Consider the following 26659-nt stretch of genomic DNA (forward strand, 5'->3'; position numbering starts at 1 on the left):
CCTGTGTCTTATTTTCTATATTGTCTTTGACTACTGTTCCAAAAAGCATGCAAAATAGCTGAAGGAAAATTTAGCCAAGATGGAGTGAGAATAGCAATGAAACAAGGCCTTTTTGATCATCAGACTTCTGCCCTTGAACACTTAGCTGGCCATATCCAAAAGCCAGTTGCTCATGAACAAAACAAGGGTAAAACAGACAGCCTTGACTACAACCCATGGAGTATCCCTGAAGATATATTCTTTATTCATAATATGGTAACATGTACAATGTTTTATAAAAACAGTAGGTTTAAATTTTATACGGTGATTTCTAGATAAAATGATAAAAGCTTTTTGACAAACCTATGTTAATATTGTCCAATAACAACATTTATTAGAGTTTGCTGTAATTAACACTAATTTTTCTCATTGGAAAGTTCCCTTTAAAGCTTCCATCCTTACAATCTCTCTTTTAATTAAGTGGAGTATACCATAGTGGCATTTCACATTTCTATAGCACATTTCATCATACAGCACTTTCTTTAGTGTTTGTATAAAAATGGCTGTTGAGAGCTTCAGACACTGTCAGCTGGGCTGAAAGGAGTTTGGAATGGAAAAATTCAATACTTCAACAGAACTATTGCACATTCAGCATTTCTTTTATGAATTGTCCTTTTTTTTTTTTCTACTCTCTGGCAGCATAGATGAGTACTCACACAGCCTGCTGGACTATAGCAATTAGGGGCAATCACTGACTCTCTTGGGACCTTCCTGCCACTCTCTTTCCATGATCTGAGTGTGCAGTTATGATATGAAAATATAAAGAAGGTAGCTGGATGTGTTTAAGGTTTGGAAAGATGAGTGCTACTACTGCACTTTTCCCAGTTAGATAAAGCTAATTAGTATATTTGATTACGCCTGTTGAACTGATTGGAATGGGTCCAGAGCAGAGCCGCAGAGGTGACTGGAGACATGGAACACCTTTCCTGTGAGGAAAGGCTGAGGGAGTTGTGGTTGCTCAACTGCAAAGGTGTAGGCTCCAGGACAAGACCTCAGTGCATCCTTTCAGTACATAGAGAGGGTTTTTATGAAAAACAGGGACAGACTTTTTTAGCAGGGCCTGTAGCAATAGAATTAGGAGTAATGGTTTTAAACTAAAAGAGGGTCTATTTAGATTAAATGTAAGAATTTTTTTACAGGGAGGGTGACGAGACACTGGCAGCAGGCTACCTGGAGATGTGGTGGATGCACCATTCCTGGAAACATTCAAGGTCAAGTTGGACAGGGCTCTGAGCAAACCTGGGGAGTTCAGGATGTCCCTGCCTGTTCCAGGGGCAGTTGGACAAGATGACATTTAAAGATCCATTCCAGCCCAAACCATTGTATGATTCTGTGATTCCTTAGAGCTGGCAGCTTTACCTTGCCACTGCTCAGCCGTTTTTATTAACTGGGAGCTGTAATGAGTATGCAAAGCCATGAGCCAGTCAGTTCTCTTGCCATAAGGGTAATTTGAGTAATCACATGTAGCTTTCTAACAGTGGGTTCTGACAGTGTCAGGGAGGAATTTGTGTTGATGAATCTTCCAATACCATAGCTGTCAATATGTCATGGTCTTCAAGTTTCAGCATATGGCAAGTAATCAAATGCCCCCCAGCTTCTGAAGCAGAGTTCTGGGACAATTTGAAAATAAGAAATTGAAAATTTGCAGCAGTGTTATTTGATAAGAATGAAATCAGTGATGAGAAAACTATTTGCCTGTTCTTTCAAATTTTTATGCCAGTGCAAGACAGTTCAATCTTTTAATTGTTTAACTGGAACAAACCCTTGAATTTCATAATGTGGAAGTCTTTCAAGTAACTGTTATAATTTTATGAATTGAAATGTTATGATACTTGACATTTATAGTGAATGCTATTAAAGTGAAACCTGTTACCTCTGTTTTTCACTGCTTCTATTTTCCTAAAGTAGATGAGTGCTATCTTCAGCAAATAAGAAAGAGTTTTTCCATTTACAAGACACATCAGTCCCTAGAACTGGTACAAAAAAGATAATTTAGTTTTATTGGGCCTTATGAATCCTGTAGACAAAGACAGGTTGAGTAATTTTGTCATGGCTGGAAATGTCATCCAGCTGCTGAATGCTGGATGAACCTGTATTACTTGGATTTGCCAAAAGTTACTAGATTTGAATTGTGCTTTTCCCAGATCAGCCTTTCTTAGATTCTGTGTAGGTATAAATTATTTTAAGTAAATAAATTAGATAAGTGACAACCCAAGTTGTCACTCTCAGAGACTCATCCAAAGCTGTGATTGTAGCTCATCTTGGCATATTTGCACTGAATTTTAGCTTCTGTTTTGTGTATGTGGAGTACCTCTCTGAGGTTAGCTAACCCTGAAGCTAACTGAAGGTTAGCTGAAGGTAACTGAAGGTAACTGAAGGTAACTGAAGCACCAGTGGCAGTGGTCTGTGACAGCCTGGGCTCCCTGTCCTCCTAACTTAGGATAAATCCTGTTTACTACTTCTGCTTATCTCTTTTGATGACTTTACAGAAGTTTGCAGAAGTAAAACTCAATACAGAATTTGTAGCTTTAAGTAAAACAGCATGCATTTCAGAAATCTTACTCTTTGGTTGGTGGCTACCATTTCAGTGTATTATTTAGCATTACAAAAGAAACATAACCCCATAATTTAATTATAAGATGCTGGGAAGAAATAAAAAAGCAAACAAAAAAAGCAACAAACCAACCAAAACAAAACCACTACTTCTTGCTCCTGTCTGAAAAGCATGTATGAGAGTGAAAGGGACTGATAAAATGGTGTGGAATATGTCTTGCCATGCCAGCATTGTGAAGCTGGTGGAAATAAGAAGCTATTACACAAACAAAAGCTCTGCTTTTTCTGCAGTGAGTGGTAAATGGATATGATACAAAGCTTTCTTGTCCCAAGCCCAAGAGACTTACCTTATTCTGCTGTGTTTAATACATGTTGGCATCTGTATTTTCTAGATACTCTGTTGAAATTGGAGCCAGGCACAGCTTTTATTAAAACTGAAGCTTGGCCCCAGTTCTCTATTCATTCCTGACTTCCTTGGCACGTGGTGTGCTCTGCAACCTTCTACACCAAACGTTTTGTTACTGCCAGCAAATTTTGCAGCACAGAAACTGGCACTGGTGTGCTGGCACCTCCCTTTTTGGCAGAGCTGGCCTTTGGAGCAATTCAGATCACGCTCTTTCCTCCACTTCCATTCAGTAAATACCATCAGATATAATTCGCACTGTCAGCAATTCAGATTTTTAAGTAATGTTTTTCAATTTGTTTTTCCTCATTTTCATCTGTCCTTTTTCTTGGATTGGTTCCTTTGCTTTGTCCTCACTTCCAGCTTTCCCCCACTGTGCTTTCCATGCACATTTCTTTCCCACTGAGACTGTATACAAATATTAGAGCTCTAACTCACACTTTTGTCAGCAGGATGTGCCGCACTCTGTAGGCACACTCAGTTCAAATGAAAAGCCCATTGGCAATACAATAAATCAAGCGATTAACAAGAAGCAAAATGCCAACCTCTGGCTTTTTTTTTCTGTCCCAGAAGCTTGTGGTACACTGTAGCAAACTGAATTTTCTGCCAGTAACCTGCAGTCAATGGTGTATCCTGAGATGTGAGCACTGTAGTACTGAACTGATGTGTGAGCAGCCTGGAGAAACCTGTGGATTTTCCTATTTCTGGTTGTGTGAAAACTGTTGATATCAAGCACAGCCAGTTAACGAGGCCCAGAAAATGTCTGGCAGAAAACAGTGTTTCTGGTCGACTGCACAGCAGAATGTGGTGGTATAGTACAGGTTTATGCCCTTAGGAGCTGTAGAGCTGAGCTGCCCAGGTTAAAGGTTATGCAGCAGAAAATAGGAGGTAGGACAGGGTTTCTCCAGCACCTTGTGCTGGTTGTGTTGGCTAATGACTAGCCAAGTTTCTGTGGTGTTTGGACAAATCTGTTGCACAGACCAGCTTTTCTGCTGACAGAAATGGTAGTGACCATTCATTAGAAATTAATATTTTCCAAAGATAAGAATGCAGTACTTTAAAATGTAACTAAAATATGGGTGGAAATGCACTTTATGTTATCTTTTTTATAAGCATTTTGGTTCCATGACTGTCAAGCAGCAGAAGTATTGCCTTCATACTTTTCTCCTTTCCAACTTTTAAATCAAAAAAGAAGGTCAAAATTAGATGGGAAATTGAAATACTTGTAAAATCTCAATAACTGAATTATAAGGAAAAACCAGGAAATATGTAATGTGTGTACATGTGGGTGAGACAAATTCTTTTATAAATATATTAAGGGCATACTCATTGGAACATTTCCTTAGAGCTTCAGCATACGTTGCTATTTTTCTGTTTTAGCTAATTGTTGTTAAAGTAATTTCTACTTTCTTTTTCAAATTTTTTTAACATCTTGGGGCACTGCATGCATTAAAATGTGCAGGGGTATACTCTTCATGAGAAGGACTCAAGTGATACTCTAATTCAGTGGTATTTGTGTAACCTCATTCATTGTCTGTATGTCCTCAGTATTCTAGTCTAGTTCTAATCTGAAATACAAGACTAGATTGCATAAAGAGTCTGGCCTTCAGTCAACAAAACCCTTTTCTGCTGAGGAGTGAAAGATAACGAAAAAGATGTAATTACTGTAATGATGGGTTAGACCTTTAGATTCATGCTGCAATCAGTGATTCCTGTGGTGCTCTGCTGCAATCATGGTTTAGTGCTGACTGGAGAGACAAGACAGGTAAAGACTGTAAAACACTCCATCAGCCCTTGATCCAAATGCCTACAGAGGAGTCACACCTCTCATTTCCAGATAGTGGTGTTGGCTCCAAACTCGAGGGCAGCAGAGTGGATTGTCTTGGAAGGAGCATCTCGGGATGTTTTTCAAGTGTGTAAAATATAAAATCCTTGTAAATTGCTCCCTCCCTTCTCAAATACAATAGTAAACTTTTTAGTTTTATGAAGCTGTTATGTCTGCCAAACATACACACACACACACACACACACACACACATAAATATGAGCATCAGAGATTATGTATATTTAGTAATCCTAATTTAGTCTTTATTACCCACATAATCAAAGCAAAAAATTTAGTTGTGTAGGGCTATGCTTGCCAGAGCTGTTGCATTTAAAGTGCTGTCAAATCAATGCCAAAATCATTCCAAATACTTTCAGAATTTCTTACTTCTCAGTTTATTCTCAAAGTCAAGCTTGAAAATGTGTGTACAGCATTAATAAATATTTTTATTTTTATTCTGAATTTGAAATATTGTTGGATTATGGACTTAAGTATTTCCAGCTGATGCTGATGGAACTCTACAATAATTTTATAGCAATTTGGGATAAAGGGTATTGGTCCTAATCCTGAAACTCTTATTGATGCAATTAATCCTCATAACTGTGAGCTGTGTCACAGAAGTCAACTGGAACTTCTGCATGAGTAATAGTTGCAGCACCAGCCTGAGATATTTAAATCATTACTATCCCTGGAAAACAACTGAAGATTAGCTCTGGTACTAATTTTTTTATGTGGACATCACAGAGATTAAAAGCAGATGTTTTCCAGGAGTACTTATGTTTACCTTCAGTGATCTTCAAATGTCATAATCCATAGAAATTTTATTATTTTCAATTTGAAAATGAGTTTTCAGCATTATTTGTCAATTTGGCATACCCAAATAGGTATATTTTCAAAGCTGGTCAGGAGGATATCCTAGCATAATGGTATATTTAATTCCAAAGGTATATTTAATTTATTTTGCATCTTTGTTGACACTTAAAAGGATTTGCAACAAAAAATAAAATGAGTACACTGCTGATAGGCCTGATCTTTTTTTTCATGCTGCAGTAAAAAAAGTTTTGGTTTACTTTTGATCATTAATTGACAAAACCTGTAGAGAACATCTCATTCCCACTCCATTTCTGGGTTTGGTGATGCTCGAGGCTGAGAAACAGAAGGGATAGTGGAAGAGCTTTAGATACCAATGTTAAAGGCAGAGATCAATTCAGAGTGATTGTGTTACATTTCATCCATATGCTCAGCAAGTTATTTAACTTGACTTAAAGACACTGGTACTCGAGTTTGCAGTTTTCCTACTTCATAGCCTCATGACACAATGTGTCACTCACTGCATGACCAAAACCATTTGATTAGATACTACATCCTCAGTTAAAAACTACTGTATTCATGAGAAATATTTTGTTTCTGTCAGTGGTATCTATTGCTGTTGTACTTGTGACAGTATGCTTCATTTTTCTACATTTTGGTAGTAATTTCATTATTTTATGGCTGAATTGGTGCTCCCTATCTTTTCTTTATATTCCATAATTGACTTCATAATGCAACACAAAAATTGATAGGTTTTGGAGAGAGGGAGATTCTCTCCATCTGCCAGTTAAAAGCTTTAGTATAAATGACTGAAATCAAGGCTGCAGCTATTAGGAATGAAGTATTAATCTGATTTACCTCCTCTTCCTTTAATTAGAAGCCAAAGGTCATATAAAAATACCGTGTATGTTTCCAGGAATTTTTAGTAATGCATCTTTGTCTACATATAATAGGTGCAATCAAAAGGTAAATTACAGGATGGGCACACAAGTAAGGAGGGCTTTCTGAAGGCTGCCATTTTTAGTCACAACAGACTTAAAATATTTCAGTAGAAAACAGCTAACCCCTTAATCCTCTGTGTGTGCCTCTCCCAGACAGCAGTAGCACATATTCACTTGGGTACCAATCCTGTGTGCTGTGCTGGCCAGGATTCTTCCTTGGGTAAAAGCAGGAGTGATCCCTCTCACTGTTTACTCAAAGCAGGTGATGAATATACTATTTAACACTTAAATACTGACATAGTAAGAAGGGCCCAAAGCTAGGTTACAAGTGCAACTTCACACAATTTAAGGGTTCCAAAGAATGACACCTGAATGACACAGAGAAGTGTGCTAGGGTGGGATGCTGAGTAAGCAGAGGAAAAGCACTGTTGGTTGTCCACAAATTTTTGCAGTTGTAGAACCAGTGATTATGGCTTGCAACCTGGATAGGCATGGCCAAGTTCATCTGTATTTGTTATGGGCAATGGAGGATTTTGAGGAGCAAGTTTAAGGAAGATAAAATGGTGAGCAGTGGAATGGAAAGAAAAAAAGGTACTTGTCAGAAAAATAGATGTTTGAGATAGTTACTAGTGGTGCAAATGTGGAAGGGTGACCTTTCAGCTGACAGTTCTGTAGGATGGATTGATATTAATGAGAGGCCTTTAAATGAAAACAGAAGGAAAATAAGGGAGAAGATCTAGCTTTAAAATTCTTTTGCTCATCAAGGTAGAATGATAACCAAGGTGCAAGACTGTAGGCCTTTTGTCCAAGGTGAAATTGCAGAGTGAGGTTGTAAAGTGACCCAGGCTCAGTGAATTGTTTTGGTGTTGAAGGCTGAGGTGAAAAGGCTGTATTGTGGGAACTGTTGTGTAGGATGTTCATGGTAGTCTGTTTTAAGTCATGTTTGTGAGTCTTTGGTATTTTCATTACCATTAGAATTTTGTGCAATGATAGCAAAGTATCAGTGGTAGTAATTTTTGTCTGCTTGAGAAGAACTATATCAGAAAAAAGAAAATAAGGTTTTCCTTTATTCCTTATTATCCCAAAGAACATTTTAATCTTTATTTCAATGCAGAGCTTCTATTTCAGTTATTTTTTTCCCTAAAATGCTCTTTTTCAATTTTCTGTTATGAATTTAAAAAAATAGCATTAATCTCCTAATACAGAGAAAATATTTTGCAAAAGTTGGCTTAAGGTGGTTTTGAGATCTAGAAACAAAAATAGAAGAAAATATATACTGTTTAGAGAATCAGTCTCTAGGGAGACTTTAGGATTGAAGAAAATAACCTTCAAGCACTACCAAGTATGAAATAGCAGACTTTCATTGAAGTCAAAATCACATATACCTTCCATATTTGCAATGTTGATTTTTAAATTGTGTTTAGGCATTTGGGTTTGTGATGATAACAGCTGTTTTTTGTAATAGCTTGCTTAGAATGTTCAGTATTCTTATTATTGGGGTATTTCTTAGAGAGAAACACAAGAGATAAAATTCGTTAAAGAAATATGGTAAAACCTAGTCCTCTTTTAATAGATAAAATGAACTACTTAAATAAATATTTAATGTTAAGTAATTTTCTAGAGAGTAGAGATGACATGTGGAATAAGCAGAAAGAACAGGGAAATGAAAAGTTATGGGGACAGTTGAACTTTAGGGGAAAGTTTAACTTTTATTAGTCCAGCTATTATCCAGATCCGGAGCATATGAAGTAGTTTAGGCTCTCTAGACAGTAAATTTCATTCTGGAGCACAGTCGGTATTTCATCTACTGTCAGTGAAGTGGTCTTATAAATGTTAACTGAACCTATATTAATAGCTGTATTTTTTCTCTAATTGGAAGACTCCTTTTTTTTTTGTTCTGTATACTTGTATAGTAAAGCATTCTGATGAGAATGAGGCTGGATTGGAGCATCTCAAAAGATCCCTTCCAACCTCAACCATTCCGTGACCTGTTTCACAAAACCTTTTTTCTGTAGATGTTCTGGTAATCCTGTAATTATCCAAGCTCACACCAGTGAAAGAAATGTGATCTCTAGAACTCACAACATGATCAGACTTCAGTGGGTAGTTGGTGGTCATGTCTTTTATATTAGCATTTTCACAGGAAAATCTAAGAAGCTGGAATTGTGTACAATTAGTTCCCTTTACAATATTCATACGAGAGGAATTAACTGTGACTTTTTTCCTCCTATTTTTTGTTTTGTTTTGTTTTCCCTGCAGCTGGGCCTCTGGAACTCCCTCTCTTTGAGCTGATCCCATCACAGAGACAGGTGGTTTTCCATGGAGACCGCTTGCCATTCCAGTGCACTGCCACCTACGTGGACAACACCACCCAAGTGCATTGGTATCACGCTGGGCGCCTGATCGAAACTGATGAGGAGAGAGGCATCTTCGTGGAGGACAGCATCATTCATGACTGCTGCTTAATTACACGGTAACACACCCCCTTGTAATGGTCAGGCTTGCAGGCAGGTGGAACAGATATGACACTTGCAATAAAACTCATTAAACCGTGCATCAGAGTTATTTTATTTGAAGCAATTGGATTGCATGCTTGAATCTGAGCAAAGAGGTAGAGATTTTTCATGGATGTGATTGGCTGCGGTTCCAGATTGTACTTTCTGTGTCTAAGTATTTAGATTTGATCAGATACGGGTTTGAAACAGAGAAAAAGCATTTCTTATACAGTAAACCAAGAGAAGAAACAAGAAAAAACAAGAAAACAAGAGAAGCTTCAGTGACATATGAGAGTGACTTACAGCCAAACTGCTTCTTCCCAACACCATCTAGAAGTCTGAGTTGTGATGGACCAATGAAGAGCTATCAGTTGAAAAGTCTTGGATTAGTTTTTGTAGGTTCCACTATATTAAATCTTACATTCTTTACTTAGATAGTCTCATTTTTGTTTCCTATTAAATATTTCTCAATTTTCCGTGACTCTTGCCATCTCTGTGCCTGTGTGCTTGAGAGGCACAGAGGTCTACAGATGCATTTGCTGATGTGAAAAGTGCAAGAGGAATGAAGTAGAATAGGCTTATATAAAAGAAGTAAAAACTAATATTTGGCAGTGACTGTGTTGTTCCAGTTTAGCTTCAGTTTCCCTTTTAAATATTATTTAATAAATTATAAATTTCAGCGTTTATTTTTGGGTTTCATCACAGATTATTGGTTTGTCACTAAAAGCTGCTAAGTTGTTGCATACATCCTTTTGTCCTCTGCCAGTTTCCATCATTGATCAAAAGAGAGTTTGATTCTGTGTGCATGTTCTGCCTTTCTCTTTGTAGAAGATGGAGTGAAAATAGCTATGCTAATTAGCTCTGGATAATCATTAACATCTTTTCACTCAAACAGTTTCTATTAATATAATTGACCTGAAATGCTTCTTGAACTATCAAATAGAAGTTATGAAGGGAGTCAAATGAAATCCTGTCCACTGGGGTCTTTTGGCTTTATCAATTTCATCTACCCACTGGTTATTTGACCCCTTTTGGAGTCCTGTAGGTGCAGAGGTGTAGATCTGACCTGTTCTCACAGCTACTGGCTTTCTTCTAATATCAATGAAGAGGACTATTAGACCAATTAGGGCGATAATGCCAAGTGCATGAGCTATTATATAACTGCCGAGGCACTTAAATTAAAGCATGTTCTTCCTATTTCCATTATATCAAAATTAAAAGACATGCTGTTAATCACCTCGTTATATTTTCCAACTGAATTATATTTTGCACTGTATAAGCAATTTGTAAAGCATAGTAATAAACTGAAATAAATTGTCTAAAATTGTTTTCAAAATAGCTGTCCTTTTTAAAAAACTAGAAGTAGCTTGACTGATTTTTACCTTACATTACCTTTTTTTGCCAGACAGTAAAATAAAAACCACTGTCTACCATAGCATATTTTAATAAGGATGGTTGATCTCCTGCCTACCTCGTTTACTGTGCCATTTAATAGGTGACCTTGATGCTGATGGTGCAGTATGCACTGGGATATGCAGTATGCACAGCTACTCAGAAAAAATGTTCTTTAAATACATCATCACATTTGCTGTTACAGACTGGAAAAGTACTTTGACTTGCCCAAGTTATGTGGTACAGACTGTTAAAATAAGACAAAATGTTTTTGAATAACAGTCAAGTCTTGAAACAGCTGTTTAAAAGCATGCAACATTTTTATTTCTCATTTATTTGCACTATACATGGCACTTCACAAGATAGAAGGGCATCAACTGCATTTAATGTAGAGGATGGTCCTTGTCCAGTCAAAAATGATAATACTCATGCACTTGTGCCTCTGCCTTGATCTAGGTGCTGATCAGAATTAACTCATTGAAAACATATTTTTGAACCTACTTTTAAAAACTGTTCTATTTTGGAGTCAATTTTTTTTTTAATATAAAGACATATATTATCTATTTGTGTTGAAAATAAGAAAACATTGGCCATGTTGTGACTGTTAAAATTATCTTCATAATTTCTTAATTTTAATCTCATCTTTATTACCATGTGTACTATATCCTAATTTATATAATTATCATAACAAATTGGAATAATATGTAATAGCATGCTCGTTACATGTTACAGTAGTATGTATTGGTATGCTTGTTACATGCTATTACACAGTAATTTGTGGTAGTTCTTAAGGCTAAATCATAATTGTACAAAGCACTGAATCAGAAAGACTGTGCCTCCCTGAGGCTATCAAATGTTAAGTATAGAATCTGGACTAAAAATAAAGGTAACTTAAAATCAGTTCTTACAGTATCATATTTTGCCTTCGTATACCTACTCTTCACGGCAAATGTCCACTGTCTGTGGCTTTCTGTAATTGCACTAAAGGACAGCCTTTGGCCTGTGCTACTTAGCAATTTAAAGATTTCTATAGCTAGCTTTGAACAAAGAGGTGTAGTCATGTTCCAAAAGCTGCTTGTTCAAACATTTTTAGGTGGTTATTTTATTGGGTAGTTCCAGATATTTCTGGACATGGATTTACAACACAAATATCATGCTAAACCCTTCTGTTTTAATAACTGGCACAGTAGAAGGATAAAATATCCAAATGTGTATTTTTTGTCTCCTATCATAAAGCAGAAAAAACTAAAATAAATATTTTTGTTACAATAATTAAACTAAAGTTTTGAACTGTATTCCGGTCTGTGACATTTTTCTTGGCAAGTAGTATTCCCTTATAGGAGATCTTGAGAAGGTGTTTTCAATTCTGCTGCTAGCTTGCATTTATCATTTCTTGCCAATGATAATAATATTTGATTTTGCCTGGTGTTTAATTTTCTGTCATTATGCCTGTGTATCAATGTCATAGTCATGCATGAAAATATACATATGATGTGGGACTAATTTCCTATCATTTGTGAATGGATCTAGCTGAAATTGTTAATGGTGCTTCCATGAAGACAGCCTAATTTCTTTAGCCTGGAGTATTTATCAGTTTAATCACAAGCAGCAATTCTAACTCAACATATTCTGTGATTCTCTGATATCCCTGAAGGCACATAGAAGGAAAGTCTGTAGGATTCTCTGCAGCACAGCATCTTTGCCAACTTCCCCACTGTTCCCTTTCAAAGTTTGGAGAAGCTAGCAGGACAGTTATTGGACTATTAAACTAGAAAATGAAATAATTTTAATTCTGTGAACCAAGAAATTCCTCAGTGGTACAGAGTCTTTAATTTTCAGGAAGTTTCTTATTTACCACAAAGAATACAATGACAATTTTGAAGTCTTTTTATTTCTATTCTGTAAATACTTGTGTAGAGTGTTTAAAAGTGGTTATGCCCCAACAGCTGTAATAGCTGCTCTGGGACCATTACAGTTCACAAGTGCTCCTTCTGAAAACATTAAACTGTGCAGAAAGTTAAGAACCCATAAAAAGGAGAGCTACAACTGGAGAAACTAACATTCTCTCAGCTAAACCGAGACTAACAGATGCTAGGATCAAAAGTTGTTTTCTGATGTAATTTTTGTTGCTGCTGGAAATACAGACTATTAGGGCTGAATTTTGATCCCCCCAAAATCATGTTTTTCTATTATAGTCTGTGCTAAGTATTTCAGTCTTCTAAAACTGGTTGACAAAGCCACTTTGATTTTCTGAGGAGTTTTAATTTAAAAAAAAAAAAAATTAAGATTAAGAATCCGGGGTTTTTAATCCTCTAAGTGCACAATGTCCTTACATTGTGACAGTAGTTGCTACCAATATGGGCTGGTCAAAAATAAATAATGAAATAAATAGTAGTGTTTGAGATGAGAAGTATATGATTATGTGAAAATCTCAAAAATGTGCAGAAGAAAGGAAGAAGTTCAAGTCATGGTCCACTTGTAATAGCAAAGATACTAGAAAAAAAAATTAAAAACAAATGAAATGTGGGTTAAAAATTCTGATCATACTTTGTTATCCAAATAGGAAGTTGAGTACAATTAATACTTTTTTACTGTTTGAAATTATCACTGCAGCTATTAGTAAATAATTAGGAATTTGATTGTGACATATTTTTCACTAGAAGAATAAGGATTAGTTAAAATATGATTAGAGAAAGGAAATTAATTCCAGTAGACAGGTGGTGTTGTGGCAAGTTGGAGATCCAGGCAGACACTTCTTAAAAGAAAGAGCAAAATGCTTCCTGAACTTCTGGGTGAAAGGCAGAAATTCTAGGCCTAAAGGGATCCAAATGATCATTAAACTTTCTTTACAGTTTGTGGCAGGAATAAATCTGGAAAAGATGTGAAGCAAGCAGTAGTGCTTTGGACTCATCCTAGGTAAAAAACAGTCTGAAAATCCCTGATAAGTGTGTTGGTAGGTTGGATACTTCATTGGAAGTTCAGATATGTACCAAAATCATGGGAGAATGTTGGAGATTTTAATACAAGATTAAGAAGATTAGAACAGATCCAAATAACTTGATTCAGAAATGCAGATATTTTGTAATCACTTTGTGTTCTGCTGTCATGAGTAGTTGGAGATGAGCAGCTAAGGGTCACACTGAGAAATCCAGGCAGATAAGCAGAAATTGTTCAGTGCTGATATTTTTGAGTTACCTAATTGACTCTGTTTGACCCTTAGTTGTCAAGGAGTTAGGAAAGAAATGAAGCAAAATAATAATTTAAATTGTAAATCAATATTTCTGTATTATTTTGAGGTCACTTTAAACCCTATAGGCAATGGTCTACAACTCACTTCAGGCACTGGAGGCAGAAAAGTACTAATGACAGATGCTACTTTACCAGGAGCATTCTCATATATCAGCTAAGAAGATAATATTTTAAATTATTGCAGAATATTATCAAATGCCCAAGGTAAGGGTTTCACTATGTGAAATTAAGAGTACCTTCATATGAATTAATTTGGGAGATTAATTAAATTTAGGCCTTTTCTCTAAAAATATTTCAACTACCTGAATAAAACTCAATGACAGTTTTACTACTAATCAGTGTGGGGAATATTCTAAAATATAACTTTTGGAGATACTAATACAATGAAAAGCAGAAGCAGCAACCATGGTACCCTCTACCATTAAAATAATAGACCATTACCTGGGAGTTGTGCTGTGTCATAAAACCTGTAGGCTTAATTTGGGTAAGTGCTTATTGAAACATGATTGAAAAACAGGTATTTTCACAAAAAATACATGTAAGTATTTTGGCTGATAGAATTAAAATACTATAGAAAAATAGTAAGTAAGAGCTATTTTAGAGTCCTTGAAGAACAGGAATATGCTTTCTTTGGTGTTGAGCTCACATTAAGAAGGCGCCTTGCACTAAATTTTGACCTCTCGTTTCCATCTGTGCTTATATCCAGCAGCTATATATGGGTCCAGCCAGCCACAGCACTGAAATGTTCAGTGGCAAGAACAAAAATTGACACTTTATCCCCCACAAGGGACAATCAGAGGGTTTTGCTTTGACTTTTTAAGGCCAGAATGATTTTAATGTGGCCCTTCAAACAGCTGCAGCTACACAGCTGAGGTCATGCTGCACTGCAGCAGCACTTTGGAGTCAACAGCTCATGGCTGGATTTCTTTATGTACTTTTCCTGTCAACATCACTGTTAGGTATAATTATGCATTTTCTCTGAGTCCACTCAGTAGTTTGTAAATCTGTAAATCAAATGTGAGCATATCAGAGCATTTATGACTCATGTCCAGAATCTGATGTCAGGTAAACCACCCTAAATACTGGTAGAGCAAACCATTTCTTCCAAGAAAAACGTGTTATAAATAGTAAAACAACAAATTAATTACTTTTTGCTTTTCATATATTTCAATCTGTTTGACATTCAGAAGGTATTGTAGGGCATATTCCCATTAACATGCTTGAATTCCATGAAAATAGGTCCTAGGTTCCCTTCCCTCTCTTTCTTCTCCTTGCAGGATTAAGAAAACCCTGTATTTAATTGCTTATGATATTGTGATTGGGTGGCTCCTGGCCATCACAAAATAGTTTACACTGTTGGAGACACACCAAATACTGAGAAAGAATAGAGATTGTTCCTGAAGATCTTACATAGGAAACTGCTATGTCTTACTTTCTTTTTAGATCTTTCCAAATTTCTTGCAGGTGGGCAAGTAAAACAGGTCAATATTCAAACATTAATATACCAACCAGCTCATAAAGTATTTATTAGATAATTAATTTCTGCATTTGTACCATGTCAAAGTAATATGCATTTGACAAAAAATTTGAAATTGTAAAACTAATGTAGTAGGGTTTTTGGTTTGTTTTCTTTTGTGTGTTGTTTGGGGGTTTTGTGATGATTGTTTGGGGTTTTTTGCTGGTCCCAGTGGCACGTAATCAAATAATCAAGAATTGTCATAAGCAGATTAACACTTCTGAGTCATCTGGGAAATATTTTACTTTAAAAGCTTTCTATGCAATTTTGGCTATTGGTCTGATTGGTGTTATTTTTGTCTAAGAATCTCTGATAGTGTACAGATCACAGGAGTTATGCTAATGAAATAAAGCTTCCTCTGAATATAACATTGCAGCGCACAGACTACTTAAGGGCAGATGAAAGGCATAGAGCAGGTGTAGCACCATTTCCCCAGAAGGCTGCAGTTGTATCCATCCTGCAGTCCATCAGTTTGCTGGTAGAACAAAATTAATAACAATAAACACATCTGAGCATCCCTAAACATTTCACCAACTGACAGAGCAGCTCAGTGATAGACAAATGATTCATGAAGTACTTTAAATAAGCCCTGGCCCAGGTGTACTCTCTTCAGATAGCTTTATAGCACTGTGCTACCACAGACCTGCCAGCTGTCTGAAGGTTTCTCCAGCAAGAGAAAGTTTCGGAGCTCTAGAGCTGTTGATATATTTTTTTTTTCTCTCCCTACCTTTGTTCCCAGCTTGCTAGATGAAATGTATTGACTCCAGGACTCTGGGAGTATGAAGATAAATGCAAAAGTCTATCTACACCCTTCAATGCAGAGCAGTAGCTAATTGTCTGCCTGACAAGCTCAGTGAGTGAGAATCAGATCATACGACAAACCAAACATGTGATGTGGAGCTATTTAGGTTTCTGGTGTAGTTTCTGAAGGTGGTTTGGTAGATTCACCCTAACATTAATGGTGTTTGTTCTCTCAATTCTGTGAAAGAAATTAATGGTATATATGTAGGTCACAGGTACTTTGATATCCACCTATAGAAAAGACACCTCACTCTTGACTGTTGGGCAGAAAATGGATGTTAGCCTGTGACTGTATTTTTGAACATTTGCATTTCAATTGAAGTAATCTGAGCAATACAGAGGAAATAAAATGGGATGGTTTTACTGACATATGGCTCTTTTCTCCTATTTTGGAAGTAGGTTTTTGTTCGGTTTGTTGGGGTTTTTTTGGGTTTTTTTCTGTCAATATGTTATTAAAATTAGGTCCTTTTCAACTCTCATCATGGCTCTAGCATATGAACAAGTAAGCTGATAGATAAATTATAGAAAAAGTATGTTATAGCACATTACATTTCTTGGATAGCTACAGGTGGTATTAAGTGGTATATTAAGCTTTGTTTTTATATGCAGTCAGAAGAAACAAATTCATGTGTATTGCATTACCTATGAGCGTGAGAAATCGATTACACCTGAAAAGACTTGCTAGACATCTCACATAAAATGAGTACCAACTTTCATCTTCCTTTTCTCTTGCTGTTGCCTGGACACAAGTTTACTTCAAAGGCCATCAGCCTTCTAAAGCTGTTTCTTTCAAGGGTAAATAACTAATTTTGTCAGAGAGATCAGACTAACAGTTTGAGTTCAGAAAAGTGCCTTGATTTACAGATTCTCTCTTCATTTTCCATGTTTTAACCTTATGTCCCCTGTGAAAGGCTGTATTCCAGGCAGCACTGTACTCTGGAGATCAACACTCATTTTTTAAATTGCATGTTGGTATTAATAATTCAAGGTGGTATGGGTTGGAGGCATGTCATGCAGACCTTCTGCCTGAACTGTAGAAACACATTAGCTATTTATCTGTCTGAAAAAGAACAAGAGAAAATCCTAAATGTTTCTTGTGTTTAGGTAAATAATTTTTATTTTGCTACAGGAAGACCAATTGTTTCTTCCTAAATCTTACAGAAACTCAAGTCAGACTTTAATCTGGAAAGCCAATCAAAATATGGCATTAAAGTCTCTTCTTTATTTGTTACTCTGTTTCTGGCATGCAAATGACTGCTGGGGCGTTCAGTAAATGTCGCTATAGTACTTCTTCAGGACATGGTTGAGTAACTTTGCATAATGAGACCTACTTCTGATTGTCTAATTAGTTATGCATAGCTGTAGCAATGAAAAACTATGCCTCAAATAGAACTCTATTGTCCTAGGTTACTTGATTACATGAGTATGGCTTCCGCTTGTATTATGGTTCCTCTCTTTATAATGACAAATGCCACGGGCTTCTGTTGAATATTATAACAACTTTTTCAAGCAATTGCATCAGCTGTACATTTTAATTAATTTTTCAATATGTCAGTCATCACATTTGGAAAAAGGAATTCTACCATGCATGAAATTTCCCAGCGCAAAAAAGGATCATGTATATTCCCTTTCTTCCTTTCAGTGTTTTTACTGAGAAGGTCGGTATAATTTCAAATGAAAACTTGAGAAAAGCCTGCTAGTCATCCTGTTTCCATCAGACATCGATCTTCAGTTTGCCTTCATACCATCTCATGAATGTCTGACTTCATTTTATCATCATAGAGTATCACAGCATCATTTAGGTTTGAAAAAACCTCGAAGATCAAGTACAAGTGTTAATCCAGCATCTCTGTGTTGACCACCTAACCACATCCCAAGTACCACATCCACGTGGTATTTTGGACACTTCCTGGGAGGTGGTCCCACCACTCTCCTGCACAGCCTCTTCCAGTGCCGGACCATCCTTTCCCTAGTACCTAATCCAAGCCTTCTCTCTGGTGCAACTTGAGGCCATTTCTTCTCATCCTGGAAGTCAAAAATTTCCATGAAAAGTGGCAACTGTCACACTGCTGAGGAGTGGGATGTGATTGCTAATGTGGAGGGTGTAGGAATGCTTGTTGACTCATACTCCATCCTTAGGAAAGCTGCATAGTAGGGGCAAGATTGTTTCATTTGTGGCTTGATGTTTATTAGCTCCTGTGAGATAGGACAATGAAGAAAAGATTACAGCCAAAGGAGCCATCCTCTCTTAATTAATTTTATCCTCTCTTAATTTTTTTGTGTTCTTGTCAAGCTCCTAAATCAGAGTTCAGTCATGTTCTCAGGTTATGGTCTTGCCTTTAACCAAGACTTGTTGCCATTGCCAAGAGAGATCAAGAATGCCTTTCTCCTACAAGTGAGAATCTCTGGGCGTTCTTACATAATTATGCCAAGAGTTAAAATATGGAACTAGTCTTAAAATATGGAACTGACCTACTAGAGAACTTTTTGAAGTAGAGTTTTAAAATGCTGTACCCAGGAAAGGCCCACCCTTTCCTTCTGGTCTGCCAGGACTGTGAAGTTGAAGTCTCCAAGGATTATAAGTAGAGAAAATACAAAATGATCAAGTTGACTGCTTTTTTTGAGTATTAAAAGACTTACCTTTTTTTTTTTTTTTTCTTAAATTAAGTCCCCTAAATTCTCCAGAGGTATAAGATCAATTTATCATTTGTCATATCCAGATGGTAAGTAAATGAACAGTTTCACCATTGGGCTTGCTATCCAAAATATTCCAAGAGGAATATAAATGAATGCATCATTTACAGTGGCCAGATGGCAATTCAGAAGACAATTACATGATCTAGTCATTATATTGCATAAACTTATTCTGCCTTCTTTTTTATCACCATCTGAAGAAAGGGCATTAGAAGATTAAAAGTGTGAATGTGAGGAGTTCCTCATCTTTTAAGATAATTTGAACCAGTGTTCAAATATTGTGTTTCTGTCAGAGGCAACACTGATGTATCAGTAAATATTTGTCTGTGAATCTGGGAAACTGTCTAATGATGGGAGATCTGTTAAGCAGCAGATAAATTTACATCAGAACACATTTCAGCAATTTAAATAAATGGAAAATGTACCTTTTATCTTCATACTGATTACTGGTAAAATTTACAATAAGCTCAAATGTGATATTTACCTAACATCACCATGGGTTGCAATTTTATCAAATTTATATTGTTAACAACAATTATAGATATTTTATAGAAGATGTATCAAAAGATCAGCACAACTGTCATACATTCTATTCACTGGTGAAGTCTTCATGCCTTGATGCCATGAGTGAATATTTCTGCTGCTTATTCTGTCACTGAAAAATTTTTATGCATAATTGTTTTTATAAGCTCTAGGAATATGATATTTCTTAACTGTCTATAAAGATAATGTGAGATTGTTGTGACATATGAAATATAAGATTTAATTAAAACTGTCATAAAATATGGAACTAATATGGCTAATTTCACTGAAGTATTTCAACCTGAATGTGAGAAGGTGTATTAAGAATTAGCTAAGAGGCTGCTGTTACTGGTCTCTTCTCCTGAGACTTCTTAAGAGAACAATTGCTTCTTTTGACATTAAAATTCTGAGCTACTCTCTCTGAGAGCTATTCTCTCTGAGAATGGCTAGTAATGCTTTTTCTATATTTTTTGCTATAAAGATGTGGAATTCATTGTAAAAATTAAATAGGGGGTTACAAGGCACTTGGAGCTCAAAGCCATCATAAACAGGAAAAATGTGAAATTTTTGAAGTTACTATTTAATAAATTTCACTGAATATCTGGAGAACTGTGCAAAATTTCTGAAGCAACTAACTTAAAGACTATTTACCAGGGTTTACTTGTTTTTTGAAGACCCAGATAACAGTCCTGTAGTAAGTACTTGAGAAAATCAGTTTTCAAAGTGTTAGGCTTATGTAAAATTTCCAAAGGTAACAAGTAGAATTCTTAAGACTTTATTTGAAATACATATATGAAGTAAATTTATTAACTTTTAATTCTGTCCTTCGGTTTTTTGTAATGTATATCCTCTCTCTCACACTACTGCTTTTCTTCCCACATTATTTCTAGTTGTCTAAACCACAAGGCATATTCAAAGATGAGCCATTTCTATAAAGCAAAGTAAATATTTCAGATAAATGCTACCTATTTTCCTCTCTACTTTCAAAAGCTGTAATTTGTTTAAAACTACAGTAAAATTTATTTCTAGCCCAATGGCAGATTTAAGATATAATGCGTTACCTTCTTAAAATGTAGTAGTTAGAATTATTTTTTGTCTGTGACCTCTGTGGAGTTGGAGTAATTGAATAATGTTCTATCCCTGATAGAGGAGTGCCAGATTCTGCTCTTGAAATTCTGCAGGAGCTCTAATCACATCTGAAGGCAAACGTTCTCTGTGGGTTGGTTGTGTGGTCAACTTGAAATGAATTTCTGACTTGCAAGGGTTTGGTTAGGCAACAAACCCAATATTCTGTAATATCTGGGGAAAGGAGAATGGGCTTTAATAAAAAATTTATATTCTTTTGTGATGATCTGTGATTTCTATAGTAGCCTGTTACAATGTGAGTAGTCAATACAAATTGGTGCTGCTAAGAGCTTACTACCACTAACATGCTGTGTGTCCCTCTACCAGAGCCCAAATGTCATTTTTATATTTTCATAAAAAGTCTCTGAGAATAAGTTAATGTAAAAGAAAACAATGACATGATATTTGTATAATTAAGTATGTACAATGATGAATCTTTTATTTTATAGTGAACTTATCCTATCCAGCATTGATGTGGATGCAACTGGAGATTGGGAGTGTCTAGTCAACAATTCCTATGGAAATAGCACTAAACATGTAGAAATTGTGGTACTTGAAACAGCTGCACCCTACTGCCCTGCAGAAAGAGTTATTAACAACAAGGGAGACTTCAGGTATGAATTTCTGGGTTTGGAGTGTATTTCATATATTAATGTAGGTACAGAGCATATTCATGCTTGCACAATACTTCAGTGTCAGCTATAAAGATATCACTTATTTTAGTTGTCATTTTTATGTAATATAGCAGGAAGAAGGAACACTGTATTATTTTGATGGGAAATGGGAACTAGTCCTTCAAGAGAAGCAGTGGTTTGTGGAAGTCAGAAAGTCTAATTCCTTAGTGTGCAATTATGGAAATTTTTTTTTAAATTAGGTAAGTGAGAGAAGGTTCAAAACTGTTCTTGGTCTTTGTCGAAGACGCAAACACTGCATTAAAGTATTAGAAGATTAAATCCTCAGTACTTTTTTATTCTGTTCTAGCTCATGGCTTTGTTCAGCTGAGATTAGAGCTAACAAATGACATGAAACTGATAGTAAAATTCTTCACGGAAGAGATTAAAAATAGGAAGTAAAACTACTTAGTAAAACAAATAGTTTGAGGTGAGCTTAAGGAACACAGTCCTACCAATACATCACATGCTTACGAAATACACCTGTCCTGCTATCTGAATCTTAAGAGTCTGCAAAATTATGTAGACTAAATGTAGGTTTTGCTTCATCTTTACTTCTATCTACATATGCTGATGGGGCTTTTTCAAATTTTAATCATTTTAATCTGAAGAAAAGGTTGCTGTGAAATTTGGTATTGTTTTCAGTTAGCTCTAAAATACTCCAATGATGTGCACAAAGCTCTTAAACAAAACCTGCTTGACAATAACACTGATGTAGTATGGCAATCCCATTGAGAAATCAAGACAATAATTTGTTACCAAATGAATTATAATGAGAATTCAGCTTGACTAGTTAATGAAAGGAAAGTAGATGAGGAAGGAAGCGTCGCTTAACAGCAGAACTTTCTGCAACTACTTCTGACCTGAAAGCTTCTCTTTGTTTTTAGGTTACCTTTAAAACTTTCACAAAGGCTTTTTGTACTATTTCTTGTGTTTGAATAGGAATAAAGGACTGAAGTAGAAAGAAGTGTGGGGAAAAACCTACTCACATAATGTTTTCTCTTAACTATAAAGCTATTTTACTATCTTTTAACCTCAGTTCCAGCGAGTTTGGCTTTTTCACTGGGGCAAAATTGCTGAGGCAATCCATATGTATGATTTAAAATTCATTAGAGACCTTTGACAATCTTAGCTATAGAATTTTTGTCATCACAAAAACTGGAATTGTGTTTTCTTATGGTGGATGTGCTTAGATATGTATTAATTAGGTCTTTTAAAAAATGTATGCTTCCTGTTAGAAATCTGATACTGAATCTTTTAGATGACAACTCTATGCAGTTCATGTTCTTGCCTTAAAATGACGTCCTTTTCTACATAAATAAATATATATAGATCCTACAGGCTGCACAAACTAACACCAGGAGCATTTTTGTCATCTTGTATAAATCAAAAGAACAGGAGTGGACATTTCTGTACCTATTGATCATCTTCCTAGAAATCCACATAAATTTATTTTTAAAATGTACATCAAAAGGGTGCTGAGTCCATAGGTTCTTCTGGCATTTGAGAGAATGAATTTAAAATTGTAGAGAATTTATCAGGCTCAAACTCAGCATTAGTGCTTGAAATTGTTCCAAAGGTTTATCCTCAGAGATGGAGCTATCACACCAGCGATTTTTCTTACAAAGGTCTTTGAGGTAGCATAACAAGTATGTAAGTAGAAAGAATTGAACCACAAAGGCAAAACTAGAAAGAACATTTCTTTTATTGGGCAAAAGAAAGGAGAAAAGCGTCAACTGTTAGGGAAGTGTGGCTATTTCAGTTGTCCAGCCTAGGTGGTATTTATAATTGCGTAACTGCAGCAAGAATTAGGCACTGAGAGTCAGAATGAACTGGCCTTTTGTACTGAGAGGTTTTCTCTGTCCTGGCCGTATTTTACTCCTTTTTTTTTTATTATTTTCTAGCACTCTCTGAGTTATTTCTGAAAAGCAAATGGTAATGTTGTTACATGCTGTCATTCCTATTCATAGAGGCCAGATTCTGCTCCCTGTGACAATGCTAGGTTCAGAATTATCTCTTTAGTTTTACTTTTCAAGTAAGTTGCCAATCACTGTGGCCCAATTGCATTAATGCAAATGTTTAACTAAAAACAATATTTCAGCACAGAGGCAAATGTCCTCTGTGCTACTATATACTACATATGCTACTGTAGATATTTTGATTTTTTGGGGAAGCTTCTTTCATGATTCATTTTTTATTAACTGTTTTTACATCACAAATTGAATAATTTCAGTGACAGTTGGCTGTGACAAATAAAAGTATTTTTCTTCTTAGCTTTTCTTTGAAATGTAAAAAACTTTCATAGCCCCAAAAGCTTTCAGTGTATTATGTAACAAGGTACAATAGAATGTGAATTGTATAATGAAGAGGAGTTATTACATGTGTTTGAGGAAAGGTTGACTAAGCTGTGCTTTCCTTAAAAAGCAGAATACTTTTGTGATTTATTGGGTTCACTCATTACATCAGTGCGATTAAAGAACCATATCCTTCTCAGACCTGCCGACTTGCCGATGATATTCTTATGGTTTTCTTTGATTTCTCCCAATTACCTGATCCTGCTGTGTCCATGCGAGGCTGCAAGTGACAATAGATTTGGTGTCTATAGAAACAGATCCAGTTATGCCATTCTAGAGAGTGCAGCAAATATACAGAAGAAGTGTATTTTATAACAGACCCATCAGCTAAATAGAAGAGTTCTTGCTGCTCTTGATTTAGTTTGTTCTCAGAGACTGTTTTGGAATCACACTACATAAATCATGTATAGCTAAATAGCTAATATTTGAGGGGTAGTTCCTTCCTCCTCCATGACACATGATCTCTGCTGAAATCTTGTTTATTGTAGTCTGAGACATTCGGGGACTTTTGTTTCTCAAGGCTTTTTAGTGATGGGCCAAAATGCAAAGCAGAGATTGCCAGGTACATTTTGAACACTTACTTTTAAGAGCATTTAGTAATAGGGTTTTAAGTTGGGTTTTTTAGTTTCATGGACTTACTGTCCTGCTTTTTGCAGCCTGCAAAAATGAATGTAGTTAAAAACACCAACCATACCTTTTTTTTCCTTAACACTAAACACCTTCCTGGAATTAACACAGAATGAATGTGTGACCAGCCAGACTTGAACATGTATAATTTTTAAATTTTCCAATGCAACAGAGTAATTAATTATAAAAAATTATGAAGTAAAAGTCAAAATAGCCTTTTTTTCTCATATATTCTGTACTTTGTTGTGTGTTGTTATATATTGTTGTATATATCTCTATATTAGAGTTGCCTTTCACATTTTAATTTTCATTATCATGCTGTTCATAGGTGGCCCAAAACTTTGGCTGGGATAACTGCTTACCACCCCTGTCTCCAGTATTCTTTTAACTCCATTGCATTTCGCAATGGCGCAGAAGAGGCTAAGGCGTGGCGCAAATGTAATCGAACTGGACGCTGGGATGAGGAAAGCTATTCTGAATGTCCTTATTCACAAGAAATAACTCAAGTCCTTCATGCTTTTAGTCAGGTAACACTGGGAAATCCAAGGCTTCTTGGTACTGTTCTTGTTGAAGAGCTTGCAAGAAATGTCTGTTCAGCCACAAGTTTGGGATATGTGGACTTCTAACAAAATGCTTTACTTGAAATGCAAAAATTTGTTTCTTCGGTAATTGGAAGTTTTGTAGTAGGAATAAGTGCACAACATCTATTACTTTTATCTTAATATTTTTTTTAATTGGGTGTTTGGAGTCTAGGTGATCATTATTAATGTTGGTGGGTTGGTCAGTTCTTCGGTTTTGTTCCTTCTTTGTCTTCCCCTCATGTGTTTTTCCAGAAAGATACTAATTTCTCATGAAGTCTGATATCAGAGTTTTGTCAGCTGAAGTGCCTTTCCTCTTTAGAATGCCTTTTTGATGTCTTCAAAAAAAGCAGTACTTGAATTGCTTCTTATGGATAAGTAAAAGAGAGAATGAGGTGAAAAAGTAAATGGATAGAAATTAATGAGGAAAAAAGAGCATAACAGGAAACACTGTGGAGGATGGCCCAGATGTGTAACTGCCATACTATTTTTACAACATTCAGTTTCCTTGACCTTTGCTTCCCTAGTAGTATCAGTAGTGCTGAGTAAGGCCACAGAAAGTTTGTTTTCAGATGAGTTCATAAATAAAAACAATTAATATATTAAGAGAGCCATTGCAATTATAGGGTAAGAAAAAAATTAGGAAGGTGTCTAGAATTCAGGCCATTCTCCTGTAAGCAATGAGGTGAGGTTGGATTTCTCAAGGCTTTAGACATTCAGGTCCTTACAGCCTCTGAGGGTGGAGGCTGCACATCATCTGGGTGTAGCCTGTTCAAATACCTGGCTGCTCTCATGACAGGAAAGATTTTCTTCACAGGAAAGATTTTCTTCACATTCTGAGTTTCTCTTGTTCTCCCACCATGAACCACTGTATATAGGAACCCTTGCTGACACTGTTGTTTTTGTGATGATCTAAAGATAGAGGCAAGGCAAGGTTAGTAGCTTGGTATATTCTATGAGGCCAGATAGTTACAGACTAGAAAAAGTAGACAAAAATCTTCAAAATTCATTGGCCTGTTGTGGTGGTGTCTTCAGGTAACAGCAATGAAATCTAAGACCTGAGGCTGAAGATACATTCATATGCCCCTGAAACGTATGTCCGTGGCATACTGATGCACATAAATCCGTGTGAGCTCATGGCAGGCATTATACAAATAGATGTTATCTCCAGTTTTTAAAGAGAATGAAGCTAGCTGCTTTATTAAGCCTAACAATTCTGATGTATTTTCAGATGCACATCAATTTGACAACCGTGCTTGAATTTTCCCGCCAGCTGACAGCCTACACAAGAGGTGCTTCCCTCTTTGCGGATAAAATGGATGTAATATATTTGGCTTATATACTGGAAAAGCTAATTGTCTTCGTGGATGAAGTTGAAGATGTAAGATATCTTCTCTGTGCTGAAAAAAGTATTACTTAGAAGTGAAGTCTTCACATGTGGCCTGTTGTTAATATATGCAGGCACACACTGAAGAGTAGCTTCTAAAACTGATTGCTGATTGCAAATGTTCTGCATAAATGGTGATTTGTCTCTTTGTGCCAAAAAGGACAACTAAGTCTTCTTCTCTGATGACAAGGGCATTGCTACTTAGGAATAAAACCTGTTTTTTAATGAGCCACTTACGTAATTTTCTCTTCATTTTTAATTTCTACTATGTTTAATGTGTTAGAATGGAGTCTCTCTGGCCACTGGAGCTACATAAGCTTCTTTTGTTTTCTCCATTTCATCAGGTGTTTTTTTCTGAATTTTGAAAGGAGGTATCACTTCATGTAAAGAAAAGATAATATGTTTTTATGTACAACTTTGTACAGAAACTTTTAGCATTATGTATGCCATTTTTGCAGGAAAATCTAATCAGAATTATGCAAACCCTATGGGAAAAATAGGTTTTTATAGAGAACAGAAGTGTTCATCATATTTTTTTACTGTTAATTTTCAAACTAACTGCTTGCAGAAAGATTTCATAAACTGTAATTTTTGTGCACATGATGTTTTCTTTTGGTTTGGCAATGTTCATTCCATTCTGGCTCTGGGAATTGTAACAGTTAACATTTTAGTGCCAA

At 36.0% G+C, this 26659-nt stretch overlaps 1 protein-coding gene across 2 annotated transcripts in view; it reads left to right on the top strand.

Annotated features, from left to right (window-relative positions):
* The window catches only part of LOC146435284 (adhesion G protein-coupled receptor A3-like), a 256900-nt gene that overhangs the window by 114564 nt on the left and 115677 nt on the right, over positions 1-26659 (top strand). For both annotated transcript variants that reach the window (XM_085065134.1, XM_085065135.1), the window contains 4 exons: positions 8831-9044; positions 20815-20979; positions 24346-24544; positions 25827-25976. In XM_085065134.1, coding sequence (XP_084921260.1) covers positions 8831-9044; positions 20815-20979; positions 24346-24544; positions 25827-25976 — 728 coding nt within the window. The remainder of the gene's footprint in view (positions 1-8830; positions 9045-20814; positions 20980-24345; positions 24545-25826; positions 25977-26659) is intronic.

The sequence above is a fragment of the Lichenostomus cassidix genome, chromosome 6, assembly GCF_008360975.1.
Source record: "Lichenostomus cassidix isolate B80296 chromosome 6, HeHo_3.0, whole genome shotgun sequence".
In the NCBI taxonomy this organism is placed as follows: domain Eukaryota; kingdom Metazoa; phylum Chordata; class Aves; order Passeriformes; family Meliphagidae; genus Lichenostomus; species Lichenostomus cassidix.